Source organism: Nelusetta ayraudi, unplaced genomic scaffold, assembly GCF_046127955.1.
Source record: "Nelusetta ayraudi isolate G7.1 ecotype Tasmania unplaced genomic scaffold, CSIRO-AGI_Nayr_v1 ptg000005l, whole genome shotgun sequence".
Lineage (NCBI taxonomy): Eukaryota > Metazoa > Chordata > Actinopteri > Tetraodontiformes > Monacanthidae > Nelusetta > Nelusetta ayraudi.
In genome coordinates this window covers 3848489-3863285 of record NW_027466055.1, presented here as the reverse complement: position 1 = coordinate 3863285, position 14797 = coordinate 3848489, and the positions used below count along the sequence as shown (strand labels likewise).

The 14797-nt window shown below is 41.3% G+C and overlaps 2 protein-coding genes across 4 annotated transcripts; both read left to right on the top strand.

The window, feature by feature from the left end:
• Positions 1-859: 859 nt before the first annotated feature.
• Positions 860-11171, top strand: LOC142904195 (nuclear receptor-binding protein-like). 3 transcript variants are annotated; one of them, XR_012929358.1, is made up of 18 exons: positions 860-1143; positions 1587-1882; positions 2161-2283; positions 2488-2589; positions 2747-2836; positions 3097-3137; positions 3264-3358; positions 3649-3732; positions 3927-3982; positions 4064-4162; positions 4299-4431; positions 4578-4668; positions 4921-4971; positions 5421-5556; positions 5816-5869; positions 5992-6055; positions 7987-8053; positions 8910-8965. XR_012929358.1 is itself a non-coding variant. In XM_076050156.1 (18 exons), the coding sequence occupies exons 2-18, from the start codon at positions 1631-1633 to the stop codon at positions 9383-9385; spliced, it is 1617 nt and encodes a 538-aa protein (XP_075906271.1). In that variant the 5' UTR covers positions 863-1143; positions 1587-1630; the 3' UTR covers positions 9386-11171. The 3 variants fall into 3 exon arrangements, 2 of the variants coding, with proteins under 2 accessions (XP_075906271.1, XP_075906280.1); XM_076050156.1 differs by lacking the exon at positions 7987-8053 and adding an exon at positions 9296-11171 and having other exon boundaries at positions 863-1143; XM_076050165.1 differs by lacking the exon at positions 7987-8053 and adding an exon at positions 9296-11171 and having other exon boundaries at positions 866-1143; positions 1652-1882.
• A 133-nt stretch (positions 11172-11304) lies between these two features.
• krtcap3 (keratinocyte associated protein 3) lies at positions 11305-14576 on the top strand. The gene is made up of 6 exons (XM_076050189.1): positions 11305-11446; positions 12231-12415; positions 13001-13060; positions 13159-13356; positions 13514-13648; positions 13847-14576. The coding sequence occupies exons 1-6, from the start codon at positions 11434-11436 to the stop codon at positions 13916-13918; spliced, it is 663 nt and encodes a 220-aa protein (XP_075906304.1). The 5' UTR covers positions 11305-11433; the 3' UTR covers positions 13919-14576.
• The last annotated feature ends 221 nt before the right edge of the window (positions 14577-14797 follow it).

Sequence of the window (14797 nt, the reverse complement as noted above, 5' to 3'; positions counted from 1 at the left end):
CACAATTAAACTTTGTTTCATAAATGTGACGATTAATCTGAAACTGACTTTGTTTATAATAGGGAACAGATGGCACTATTTGTTCCGAAGGATGGATGAGAACTGTCCAATCGTCATCTTGTTTAAAAGGTTATGTGATGTATATTTATGAAGAAAAAAAAGTAAACTACAACAAACATGGCAGGCACAAAGCGTTGAAATGGCTTATTTAAACACAATATTTACCACCAAAGTCCATGTGTTCATCGTCTTATTTTGTTGGTTCAATAGAAACTTGTCATTTATGCATTTCCTGTTTGTAAACCATTTACGATGCACCCCTTGTTTCTTTTTTGGGGACGCTGTATGGCGAAACTTTGTTTCTGACTGGTACTTTGCGCACTGACTGGACACACAAAGTCGGACACATCTGTAACTCAACCGGAACAGAAAATAGGTGTATATGAAAAAAAAAAATTAAAAAAAATAGCAGGGTCAAAAAAAGCATTGTTAGATACTGTTTATTGTATTTTATTTGTTATTATTTTGTGGCACTTCATGGTGACGTGAGTTTCTGGTGGTTTGAAATTTATATAACTAAATCTATCTATCTATCTATCTATCTATCTATCTATCTATCTATCTATCTATCTATCTATCTATCTATCTATCATTTTAATACAGATCCTATTTGAAACATCAAAGTCATTTTTGCGTCTTCGTCATTGCCAACGCAATCGCCAACCAGAGATGTCATTTCCCCACATCGCCGAGATCAGTCAAGTGCTTCTAAACTCACTGAAAAACACTGGCGACATTGTGACCATGTGCTTTATGCTTCAGTAGCACACGGAGAAACAAACGACGGCGTATTCAACGATGTCTCTGAACTCTCGAAGCGCTACGAAGCTGCAGTCGTGCTCGCTCCCGCGATGTGCATGCAAATCTCGGCAGGCATGCGGATCTCTGCATGACACCCCTCCCACCAACTGCTGCAGAGAGAGAAGAAGGCGACTTCAAGTTGAGAAGCAACAGCAGCAGCAACGACAACAACAAATTTTCACCATGAACTGTCGTCGGTAGTTTTGCATGAGAGCGCCTCGGCCCGTTGTCAGTATGTAACAAGGGGTCACTCATTCGGTGGTACCTCCTCTCTGTTCCACGGTAAGACATTTTACCCAGCGCTACACAACTTTTTTTTTAACCTTTCATTATTAGCTTGTTAGCCTTGAAGAAAGTTAGCCAAAGAGTGGGAGGCTTAACTTCACTAAAACTTTACGCTGAACCGCTGCTGTTTACCTGCTAGCTGCGACGGCTACAAAAGCTGAGATAGTTTTTGAAGTTGAGACTTGGGGGTGGGGGGGCTGCCTGCTGTTTTGTCAAAAGTGCGAGTACAGTCATTTTCATGGCGTCATTAGCCTTATGACAACTCGCACCACTCAGTCTACATGCGTGTTTTGTTTACATGGATCCTGTCTATCTTCAGTTCAACCGTGTTGACGGCCAGGCCACATACGGCAAAATGGATGCGTAACCGGGGTCGAGCGAAAGAAATGAGTGAAAAAATAATGAGCAACATTGAACGGCTTGTCACTGTTGCACCCCAGGAAGCGGAACCGTAGAGAAGGAGCAGGCGTACAGGTTGTGTGTCATGGTGTCCGACGGTCCACAGGGGACCGGCGCTCCAGCTGAGGAGGGAAACAACGCTCCAGAGGTGACACACATGTCCAGTAGCGGTCAACAGGTACAAGGTGGAGCTCTCGCCTCCTCTCCGGCACCGAGCTCGGCCTCCACCAAGCCCCCCGCCAGCAGCACCGCCACGGAGGATGAGGACGAGAGCGAGGACGAGTCGGAGATCCTGGAGGAGAGTCCGTGCGGCCGCTGGCAGAAGCGCCGAGAGGAGGTGACTGACTGACTGACTGACTACATGTGACATATCATATGAATCCATCATGAGACACGCGGCATTTCAAAGTATTGTGTCCTCATTGTCACCCAGTGCACTTTTCAAACAGACGGGTAGAGGAAGTGTTTTATGATAAAGTTGTTGTCATGACTCTAGTTTCATCATGTAAAATCATCCATTTATAGATTTTTTTTTTTTTTTAAAAAAAGAGGTGACATCAAGCCATCTAGAACAGCAGAGAGCTGGCTGTATGTATGAGTTGTTATTCCTTGTAGGTGAATCAGCGCAACGTCCCGGGGATAGATGCTGCATACTTGGCCATGGACACAGAGGAAGGGGTGGAGGTGGTCTGGAATGAAGTCATGATCTCACAGAGGAAAAACTTCAAACCGCTGGAAGTGAGCCATAGCATACACATTTGGAGTGAAGCTGTTGAAGATGGATGTTTTAGTCACAATGTTACTAGTTATTTTTAAAATGCTGATTTTAAAATTTAAATATGTATCGCACTTAATATATAGAGGCAATAACTCAATTACTGAAACACATGGTTATCTTTGAAAATGTGATCTTTTTTTTTTTCATGTCCCCTCTGTGTTTAGGAGAAAGTGAAGGCTGTATTTGACAGCCTAATACATTTGGAGCATGCAAATATTGTGAAGTTTCACAAATACTGGGCTGATAATAAGGAGAACCGGGCCAGGGTAAGTCTCATGCTGGCTATAAAATATTAACTTTAAGTCCAGAAATAAAAGGGAGATGCTTGTTAATGCATATAACTTATAACTTATCATTTGTGAAAAAAATGTTGTCTACAATAATTAAAAAAAAAAACTATCCTTGTGGGCTCTCCTCCTGTAGGTGATTTTCATTACTGAATATATGTCATCAGGAAGTTTGAAACAGTTCCTCAAGAAGACAAAGAAGAATCACAAAACCATGAATGAAAAGGTAACAGCCGACTACATACTATAGCAGAAGGTCACAAGTAAGTGACGTCCTAATCGCGCGACTGATGAAATTTTTATGAACAAGTGGAAAGCTGCTTGTGTATCAGTGTCTTGTTATAGCTATCAATGGTGAGGCTCATGGCCTTACCAGAGCCGGTCCTGAGAATGTTTGATCTTGTCCGATCGCGGAAGCTAAGCAGCGTCGGAGCTGTTTTGTACTTGGATGGGAAATGTTCTGATGGGCAGTGTGTGGTTCCACAGGCTTGGAAGAGATGGTGCACACAGATCCTGTCTGCTCTCAGGTGGGGTTTTCCTTGTCGCTTCACATAGACTGCCCTCCATTGAAAAAATGTTTTTAAAAAAGGACTTGGCCTGTGTCATAAAATTCATATTTGTAATCTTTTAAATCTTTTTCTTTTTCATAACAGTTATTTACACTCTTGCGACCCTCCCATCATTCATGGCAACTTGACCTGTGACACCATCTTCATTCAACACAATGGGCTCATCAAGATCGGATCAGGTACACTGCATCAGCTACTCTTGAAACACAATTAAAATAAATGAGACATTTTAAAGGTCATTGTTACACATCAGCATAACATGGGAAGTCATTATTGTTTATTAGTTGGGCACTTTAATCAGTGCAGACTTCTCATGTTTTAAAAATGAAAGCAACCCCTCCCACTGAACTAGAGGTTAATAAAGAAAACAAGTTTGTAGTGATGATTGTCGTATGCTCTTCATAAAGAAAATGCTTCTTCCTGCCTCACTGCTATCATCGTTTTTGTGTGAATAACTTCTATTGTCCAGTGGCTCCAGATACCATCAACAACCATGTGAAGACCTGCCACGAGGAGCAGAAGAACCTGCATTTTTATGCTCCAGAATATGGAGGTACACAAAGGCAGATATTTGTCTTTATTGTGACTCTTTATTGTCTGAAGCTTTACTGTTTCTAAATAAATTGAAGACTTGTTTTTCATGCATCTGAATGTTTCAGTGTGGCAGTTTGTTTCTCTTGATTTAATTTCATTTATATGCTTTAATGACCAAGCAGCAATGTGTCTTCATTGTGTCTCTTGTTCTAGATGTTGATGTCACCACAGCAGTAGACATCTACTCATTTGGCATCTGTGCTCTGGAGGCAAGATTGGCACCAAAAATGACAAAATGCCACGAGTGTTCAACCAGGAGCAGTTTCTCACCACGCTGGTTGGTTTTTCAGATGGCGCTTTTGGAAATCCATGGGAACGGGGTGTCATCTTACATTTCTCAGGAGGCCCTCAAGAGTTCCATACAGTTGCTGGAGAACCCATCTCAGAGGGTGAGATGAGCAGACCATGTATATGTGCAGTGTTTAGGAGCTTATTAATAAGTCATATTGCATTGAGCTCCATGTGTGAGTTTAAAGAGGCCCCTTCATATTTCTAGAAGTGTGTGACCTATGTTTGTTTTTGCAGGAGCTTATCCAGAAATGCCTGGAGCGTGATCCCTGCAGAAGGCCCACAGCCCGAGAGCTGCTCTTCAACCCTGCTCTGTTCGAAGTGCCGCTGCTGAAACTTCTGGCTGCACATTGTATTGTCAGCCATCAGCGTAAGTTCTTACAGGAAGAGCTAAACATGTTGCAAAGTGTTGGGTCTATAAATGCACCCATGTAAAGGCCCTTTCACTTACAGCTAATGTGGTAAAGGGTTGACTCTGTTAAGAACTCCCACCACTAATGTCGTGTGAATGTGCAGACATGATTCCTGAGAATGCCCTGGAGGAGATTACAAAGAACCTGGACCCAAACCTGGTCATTGTTGAGATCAAAGAGGACATTCAGCTCAAGTAAGAGTCAGACAGATGATACATTTTATTATTGCACCGTCATCAAGATGTAGCAGTGATCAATGAGTAATAGTTCAGAAACCAGATTCAGTCATGAAGCTCTGACTCTGTAAAGTTACCAGAGTAAATAAGTCAGGAATAAATGTAGTCATTTGTGTTTTTGAGAATGAGAATGAGCTCTTGGATCATGTCTCACTGTACTTGTTTGTACATTCAACTGTTTTAACAGCTGCATTTATTTACTTATTTTAGGCTCTCACAGTTTCCTGCCTTGGAACTTGATAAATTTCTGGAGGATGTAAGGTAAGAGGCAAAGAGAAGAAAACCCTTTGCTTTCACAAAGCAGAACTTGTTTTTTTGAAAGAGCAACAGCACTATCTGGTCACACGGGGGCAGTATTGGATCTTCTCCGAGTATGCTTTAGTTTCTAGACGTAGTCCTCTGTAATATAAGCCTATATAATCAATAGGCAAATAGTTATTTTAAATTTAATGAAGGGTTTAAAACATATTCAGTGTTTTAAAACTGTTCAGTCATGTTTGGTTTTGTATTGGATATTCCCTTTTTAATGGAACATTGTTTTCACAGTATTTTATTGTGTCAGTAATTTTTTCTCTATGTTAGACTATTGTTTTATTATTCCATTTCCTACAATGTGTTTCTTTTTCTTCCGACTCCTTCCTTCCTTCTGTATTTTGTCGTGTTTCCTCAACCTCTCCTTCTCTTTGTCTCTGCCTTTCTCTCTGAACCAGGAACGGTATTTATCCAATGACAGCGTTTGGGCTGCCCTCTCCTCAGCAGCCTCAACAGGAGACTGTTAAATCCCCCATTGTTGTGCCTTTGGTCAAATCCCCCACCCCTGAACCTGCAGAGCTTGAAACACGGCGGGTGCGTGCATCCCTTTGTTGTGTGTCTAGGTGCTGAGTAGTGACATGTCACACACAATCCTCCTCAGTGCTGTTTGATTTTATTTTTTCCTGGTTGTTTGTGGGACCAAGTGGCACCCGTTAACTGTGGCTGTGCAGAGCCATTCTGTTTACTCAAAAGAAAAGATGCATCTTTCTTAAAATGCAGCACTTCCCAAAAACGTGTTCACTTAATAATCAGGAATTGTTCATTTCTACACCTTTCTATCATTTCTATGCAGGTCATTCAGATGCAATGTAGTGTTGAGCCTGTTGAAGAAGGAGCAAAGTATCACGTAAGTCGTGTTTTTATAATGTTAAAATAAAATGTTTAAATTTTTCTTTCGTGGCAAAATATAAGATCTTTGGAGTCAAACAAAAATGTGATTGAGTTTGTGTCTGCCTTCTCTTCTCTTAGCTGACATTACTGCTGAAGCTGGAGGATAAACTGAATAGACATCTAAGCTGTGACATGTTGCCCTGTAAGAGCACCTCATCAGTCACACACACTCACCCCGAGCTAATCTGTCGCCTTATGATGTTGTCGCGATGCAGCCATATTTTAAAGTTGCCACCGTGCGCTGGCACACTGAGGTTCACTACCAGGCTCTTTCATTAAATCAAAAGTGAGTTGGCAGCTCGGATACGGCCACAAATTATGAAGAAGGCCAACCTGTTAATACAGCTGTGTCTTCTGCAACTTGATGATTTGATTTGTTGGAGGCACCTGGCTTTTGAAAGGGGAGAATTAGAGCCAAGTCTTCTGGGCGTGCGCGCGCGCACGAGCACATGTGCATGCGTATCTCATAATAAGGCATTGTGAGGACTAGCCAGTAGAGTGAGACCATCTCCTTTGAAGTGAGGACATTTTTCCTTTTCATCACTTTTATCACTGCATTTTATGGTGAAGGCTTAAGTGTGGGGAGGCTTTAAATTGAGGATCAAGTGCGGCATTTCGAGGTCAAGGTTTGGTTTAGGCTGCACATAATTACTGAAATGAATGGAAGGCAGTGGAAATCCTCACAAGGATAGCGGAACTGTGTGTGTGTGTGTGTGTGTGTGTGTGTGTGTGTGTGTGTGTGTGTGTGTGTGTGTGTGTGTGTGTGTTCACTGACATGTGGAAAGTACTTTCAAGCATTTTCAAGTCAATTATGCTACATTACCACATTACTGTCATTACTATTTCACGATGGAGACGAGGAGTTTGTTTAAATCAAACACATTCATCAACCATCAAATACCTCAGCGGTTCAAAGGGGGTTTAAAATGTAACGGAAAACAACCATGTCTAATTTAAGTCTTAAATATAGTGATTAAAATAATACTTAAAACTGTATAAAATAGATCTTTACTGTTAAAAAAAAAAGTGAGAATTAATCATGAGCAGCAAAGTCCTTCCTGTATGACGGCTCTGTATTTATAGTCTGCAGCGTCAGCAGTGTCAGCACGAACGGCACTTCTTACACATCGCCTCTTCATAACAAGTGCAACTCGACTGGCGAGGAAAGTGAGAGTGATGTTCCACTGAGAGCTTAACGCTCAGTTGACATCACAACATATAGCATGCTGGACTATTTCAGGCTGGGAGACTGACTGCCGCTTGTGTATCACAAAAACTTGTAGCTCTTCTATTTTGGATTGTATTCTGACTGAGTTCAATGGCTTTGAGATCACCAACAGGAATTCTGTCTAAATAGTTAGAATAGTTATGATCACTTTGGGTTTTTTTGTATATTTATTAATTGCAACTTTTAAGTTTCTCATAACCACAGGACTGTTACACATAATACGACATGATGATGCAGTGGTCCGTGTGCGTGTGTGTGCGTGTGTGTGTGTGTGTGTGTGTGTGTGTGTGTGTGTGTGTGTGTGTGTGTGTGTGTGTGTGTGTGTGTGTGTGTGTGTGTGTGTGTGTGTGTGTGTGCTCCAACTTGCCCATGGATGCCGGCATGACAAGCGTGTATAATGTCACAGGCGTGTGGGGAATGCTGGGACTGTCAGAGACTGAAGCCAGCAGCTGTCAGCTCCTCTGTCAGGATTTGACCATCTTCTTCCAGACTTTCATCTCCCTGTCACGCCTGCATGCATGCGCGCGTGCACACACACACACACACGCACAGACACACACAACCATCTGAGATGCCTGACTCTTCATTTTCCTCCTGTCGTTTTCACATCATATTTTCTCTTGTGCTGAATCACGTGCTCTATTGGAGCCTGTAGCTTCCCAACGCTCCGTGTGCTCCTGACAAACGGTGCCTCCTGATGATATCGGGCGCATGGTCCTTAGTGCCTGTCTTATCAACAACGACAAAGTCCAAAGTCACATCTTGCAGGGTCACAAACTAACTGAACCATAACCTCTGTCTTCTTTAGATATGTTCCCAATTAAAGCTTGTCTTTTCCTTTTTAGAGCATCAAACAAAAACACAGCCCTCTCCCCTGAACCTTGTCAGATTCAACATTAATAGTTGGAGGCGGTGTGTGTTTTTTTCAAAGCGGTTTGATGATTCGTCTCTTCGTCTTGTTTGTCTTGTCTCAGCCACATCCCTAATAGGGTTACTAATTGACAGACAGATTATTAAAAATGCAGGAGACCATGACAACTCCACTAGTCGCTACACACAAGCACAGAATGTCTGTGTATTGGTCACTAAATATTGGTTTAAAATATACATTTATTGATTGATTAAAAAGAAAGGAGTGCTTTCACAAGGTTTCTCCAGCACTACACTGACGTTTCTTTACTCAATCTCATTATTTCTAGTCTTTCAACTGTCCCTGAGTTTCTTCTTAAAACTTTCCTTTTTCCTTTTCCTTTTTGCTTTCTTTCTTTATTGTGATTCTTTTTTTTCTTTTACTTTTTTTCAGAAGAAATGAGAGGCCCAGTCAGTTAGGGTTTGCTGTGGGTGAATGATTTTTCTTTTTTTTAAGTTAAAAAAAAAAATAAAAAAGGAGGGGGGGTGCACTTATATGATGCACAAATAAAAATTCTAGCCATTCGTGAGCTTTTCATGCAGTTCACTTTGACAGAGCACCCTTTGGAGAAACTTGAAACATGGATTTTGGCTCTTCAAGTTCTCTCCTTTTAGCCATCTGGAGAATCTCCTAACATTTTGCTTGATGCCCATGGAAATATTATTGTAGGCAATAAAGCGGGTTTTAGAGCGGCTGCCTTTTAATACGTTTGATGGGGGATGTAGATTCAAAAGCGGCGTCTGGACTATATTTTGTGGTATTTACCCTGAGCCTGACCTTTCTCCTCTATGGGAGATAGTGAGTGTCAGCTGGGGCCGATGAATCACTGTCTCTAAAGTGATCTGATGTGTGTTTCAGGCGAGAGTGTTCAAGAGTTGGCTGGAGAGCTGGTGGAGCTGGGCTTAATCTGTGAGGTGGGTGTTTGGTCAGAGACCCTTTAGCTTGCACACACACACACACACACACACACCCCTTAACACTTTCGTTAAATAATTTACTCCCACACATGCACTCAGCCGGCTCAATCACCATGCTACTGTTGTATAATTGCTTAATTTTACTGATGGTAAAATCTAGTAAATCTAAACTTGTTACTGCACTTCTAAATATTACACCTTACATTTAAAGCCCGACTGGGTGATGTTTGCTGGGATCTATTCTCATAGAATGGACTGCTCTGCTTTCCATAGGACGGCGGTTCATTTAGCATTTAGCCTGTTTTAAAATCATTCTTCTCTTCTCAGGTTGACCAAAACAAAATTGCCTCTCTGCTGGAGGAAGCGTTTAACCAGGCTCTGGTGGTTTCCTCAACACATCTCACAGCCTCCTCATAAGTACACTCTCACTTTGTCAGCCTGTTCTCAGTGACTGTTACAGCTGAGTGACGATTATGTTTTTTTTATTTTTCATTTTACTCAGCCTTCATGGAAGTATTACCGCAGGGGTGTTTTTTCCCCCCGCCCCCCGGCATTTAAAGGATTCAGACTTCCTAAATCACACGTACACAACAACAATAACGATGGCAACACAAAGTCAAAGCCAAAGAATCCACCTTGACTGATTTTACACTTTTATTTTGAAAGTCTGAAAATACATATGTATATGAGTTGGCTGTAGATTAAGTTAAATCTTTTGACAACTTTCTGTTGAAATCCTTGTGTTCTCAAGCGCACAGACATATTTTAGTGTGAGGTGTTTACATTATGAATTGCCTGGTCTGGCTCTGTTGAATGAATCTGAATAGTAACCAAGACCAAGTCGGGCCTTTACTGGAGTCATGTCTCATGCATGTTTACTGCTCCCTGCTGCTGTACCAAATTTGAATTGATCTGTGTAAAGATCACAGTGGCCCTTTAAAGTCCCAAAGAGAACTTCACATCTCCGGTGGTTTTTCTCCCTATACTGATTTCATGTCCCGCACAAGTAAAGACATTCCCTGCTTTTGGGCCTTTGCCATGTTTGACCAGCTTGTCTTCGAACAGGTGAATGTATTAAAATGGTGTGAAAACTGGATGCCAGCAATGCAGCCCTCTTACATGACTGCTTCATAAACATGATTATTGATTAAAGCTTTTGTTAGAGAGCAAAATGTAAGTGTGCCACTGAACATCACATTTGTGGCCATATTGTGCTTTTTCTCTGGACACCTGGTTACTTTGAGGTACTGTGAACTCAGTGTTAATTTTTTTTTGTCTTTTTACTCAAATACCTTAAACCCTGCTTTCTGCATACATTCTCCTGCTCTTCTCCTCTTCTGCCTTTTTTTTATTTTACTATTTACCATTTGGTTGGTTTTCAAATGTTAACACAGCATTTAAAATGCTCACATGGGGCTTCTGTTACAAACTCTGCTGTCTTTATAGAGGGACGGCCTATTCCTAAAGTGTCTGGGTTTGAATGACGTAATATTTTTAAATTTAATTTGCTTCACAATTTTGTTTTTTTGTTTTATTTGTTTCAACACACTGGCAGACACTTAGTGTGTGTGATCCTTTTCATTTGATCAGTTAATGAATCTGGGATGTGTCATTATCTTCCACACAGTGCAAAGCCTGCTATCAGAATGTAACATCAAACAGGTCTTGTTCGGACCTGTGCTGGGATCATCTGTGTGACATTTTGGCTCAGAGCTCTTTGTGGACTGCTACCACTACCGTCTCTGAACCCTTGATTGAAGTTTGAGTCAACATGGATTACTAGTGGATGAGCTTGCAGTCAAGTTACAATGTCAATTTGCTCGAGGGATCATAGAAATCCCCTAATGTCCGCTGAAATATTTCATGAAGGTTTTTTTTATTTTTTTTTGTTTTTTTGTTTTTTTTAGTGTTCCATCCTTCATGTTTCCTACACATCACAGAGTTCTCTTCTTTTTTGGTGTTCAGCTTTATTTTCTTTGTTTCTGAACTGTTAGGCTTGTATGACTCTAAATGCATTTTTAAAGTCAGAATTTAGAGTCAGTGGTAAAACAACAACACACAAAACAACAACAACAGCTAATGTGATTGGAAAAGAAGCTTTATTCTCCCTCTCAAAAATGTGAGATCCTGGTTGTATTTTAATAGTCTTATTTTTCTGTCATGTATATTACCGTTATTCCAATAAAAGTGTAAATAAATAAAACGCTTTTGTTACTTTAAGGTGATTTATTTGGAGATGCAAATGCACTTTTTGACGCTGCGACATGCTCGCACCATCCCCGCGACAACTCTTGCGCCCCTCAGCGTCCAGCAAGCAAGGACGAACATTTCACAGGTGAGCGCGATGACGTCATACAGGAAGTGGCCAGAGGGGCGCGTGAGTTTCGGCGGAGGCGTTGGACAGGTGCTCGGGAAAACACGGCCACTGAGTTCGTCGAAGCGAATATCAGGATTCTGGGGGAGAAATGTGCACCTACGGTGAGTAACTCGCGTGATGGTGTGCGCGTGCATGTGTTGGTACGGACAGTGTCACGTCTGGCTGCCGATCTCTTCCTTTTCTTTCCGTCTTCCTCCTGCGGGGCTGTGACTGACCTCAGGGCCGCATGGATCACAACATGGTTTCATTTTTGAAAAGTGCGAGCGGCTCTTGCGCTTCTGCGCCACTAATTGCTCGGTTTTATCCTTGGAGGAGAAGAGCTGTCAGCGCTCACAGAGGCTGGCAGGAGATCAGTCGTTTGACGCTTTCCAGAGAGCTGCTTCCAGCTTCTTCGCCTCTTTGTGTGTGACCGCCCCCATACCGAACACTGGGCCTTTTGTGTGCAAAATATCTTGTTAAATGTAGATATACACACAAGCGCTGATTACTCAAATCAATTCTAACCATGTCTGTCTTGCTCAAATTTATCGCAAAGTTATTGTATTTGCACTGAAGTAGTTGCTGGTTGGTGTTTTACTCTTTGTATGTTGAATTATTGTTATAATAATAATAATAATAATGGTGCAATTCTCAATTATACCAAGTTTTTGTCTTCTTGTATTGTAGGTTCCCCCCTCATTTTCTATTGTGTAATGACAAAAGCTGTGGGGGGAAATGTGACGTTTTTAAACAAGGGTTTAACGATCTCTGTCATAGAAGATCTAGAGAGAAATAAAGTGCCAACTTTACGCCTTTATGACGCATACAAATGTTGTTGTTTTTTTTTTTATCTGAATTATTCCGACACACCATTTCTGAGGGCTTTTGTCCTGTATTTTGATTCAGATAATCACAAGGGGCCAAGGAGGGTGATGAGAAGGGGGTTAACGCTCATCGTGGTTGGCCACATTAACTTCGTCCTCGGAGCCATCGTCCATGGCAATGTCCTCCGCCACATTGCCAATCCCAGCCAGCACATCTCCACTGAATATACTGTAGTCAACATCATCTCCGCTACCTCTGGCCTGCTGGTGAGTCAACATTGGGAATTCTCCATTTCCTTCACGTTAAATGTCCAGTGCACGTAACATGCTTGCGATGCAGAAACTACTCAGTGTTGCAAGCCAACCAAACTGATTGTGTTCTGTGCAGTCGAATCGCCCTCGCATATTCAACTGAACAGGAGTGTTTTGCAGCTGGAAAACTGCTTCATGCACTTTTCACTCTGATCGAGCCTGAACTTGCCAGATGTCAAAAAAAAAAAAAAAAAGACCACAAGTTGCTCAAATGGAGCCGTTTCACTAAGTTACCAGATAAGCCGACAGCTGTTGTTGATGAGATGGTGCACATTTCGTTAATGTGTAATTAACATGTTTACAGTTAAAACAGACACAGTACAAAGAGTTATTTATTACCAACATGGCTTTCCATCAGTGGCAGGACAAAGACTCGACGCACCTGCCTCTTTTTCAAGTGCAATAAATGTCTTTGTATAAAAGGTCTTTTCAGCATGCTATCTAGATGAAAATCTGCACCCAATCTTTAGACCAGAAGCACTGTGTGACACAATGAAAATGCTGAAGTGACACAATCATCTTGTCCTCTGAAACTCACAGAGCATCGTCACTGGGATTGTCGCCATCTTAATGTCAAGGAATCTTAAAGACACAAAATTGGTAAGAATTTCCTTTTTTTTGGCATAATCAGTTCAGTCCTTGAACCCTGTGTGCGCACTAAAACACGTTTTATTTTGATCATGTTTTTGTATCTCCAGCAAATAGGACTTTTGGTTTTGTCATTCCTGAATGCTGTAATCTCAGCAGCATGTTGCATTGGGCTCCTTCTGGCCATAAGTCTCACAGTCACCAACAATGGAGAGGGCCTGATGATAGGTTGCAATGATACAGGGGTGCCTATTAATGCTCGGTCACCTGTTAGTGCCAGATGTCCCTTTGATACAACACGAATTTACGTGAGTTTGAAAGCCCCTTCAGCTCTCTTCCATCATCTCCTATATCTCTTCCTCCTCTTTTATTAAGCTAAAGCTCAAGAGGCATGACATTTAAGAAACACATTTCAAGGTTGTGTTCCCTCACTGTTTGCGCCCCCCCCCACCCCCCCGCCTTCAGGACACCACCCTGGCATTGTGGATCCCTTGTGCTGCTTTGGCAGGATTTGAGGTCGGACTGTCTGTTTGGTGTGTCCTCGTAGCTTTGACACTCAGAGGGCTGGCACTTTGTGGGAACAGCTACATCAAAGAGCAGGTGTGTGTGTGTCTCAACTGGTGTTACTATGATTTGTTTATTTCCCCCTTCTAAGTCTTGTTTAAGCAAAAACACACACATTTGTTCACACACACATAGACTTTGATGTGACACATCCCATTACAAAATGTCACTGTTGGAAACTGCTGAACTCATTTCAAACCCTATTCTTTGGTTATTTCTATTCTCTCTCCCAAGTTGGGGGAAGGAGCTGATGAATCTTCCCACAGCCGAAATCTGATTGAACAACGCTTCAGTCCCGACGCCTAATCAAACAGTAAGGGCCACACTTGGTGTGGGGCAACACAGCTAAATCCCAAAGAGATTTTCTGCACCTTTGTTTTGGTCCAGTCGGTCTGCAGCCAACTGCCTGAGTTTTACTGACCAAATGTAAAGAAACCAAAATGTTGTAAACAAGGTTGTTTTTGATGCTAGCATTTTTAGCTTATGCAAGCTCTCATTTCAGAATGATGTCAGTATTTGATTATTTTTTTTATCCTGAAACACTCCCTTTGCCATGTAGATACTATTTAAAAAAAAAATAAAAATAAAAATAAAAATAGATTAGAATTCTACTTTGTCAATGCACATATCACAAGTACAGAGCAACGAAATGCATTTTGCATCTATCCAGAAGTGCCTTAGCAATAATAAATGCTTTTACAAATGTACACAGTATGAAGAAATTTATACATTGGTATATCGTGGGTATGTAACATTGTTATGAATAAAAGAAACATTGTTTGCATTGTTGACTCAAGTCAACAATGCAAACAGTTGGGTCCTATGCCACTTACTAATAATAACTGATGAAATGCAGACGTATTTCTATGTGGGGTGTTTTATTCTATTTTCTCAGAAAATATATTGTCTCACTTCATTTTGTTGGACATTCTTGCAACCATTGAATAAAAAACAGTAACAGCAATTGTATTTACTCCGCAACGTTTTTGTTTTTTACCTCCAAGTTAGACAAGCCACTCATGTTTCCCTTTCATTTGGTTTCTAAACATAGGTTTTTATTGTTTGCCTATCAGGAAGTATGCATAGAACTTAGCAAACTGATTAAACATAAGAAACACTGTACTGCATCATATGTACTTCTGCATATATTGCCATGCATTTTTGTATATTAGTACATTTTCTGGT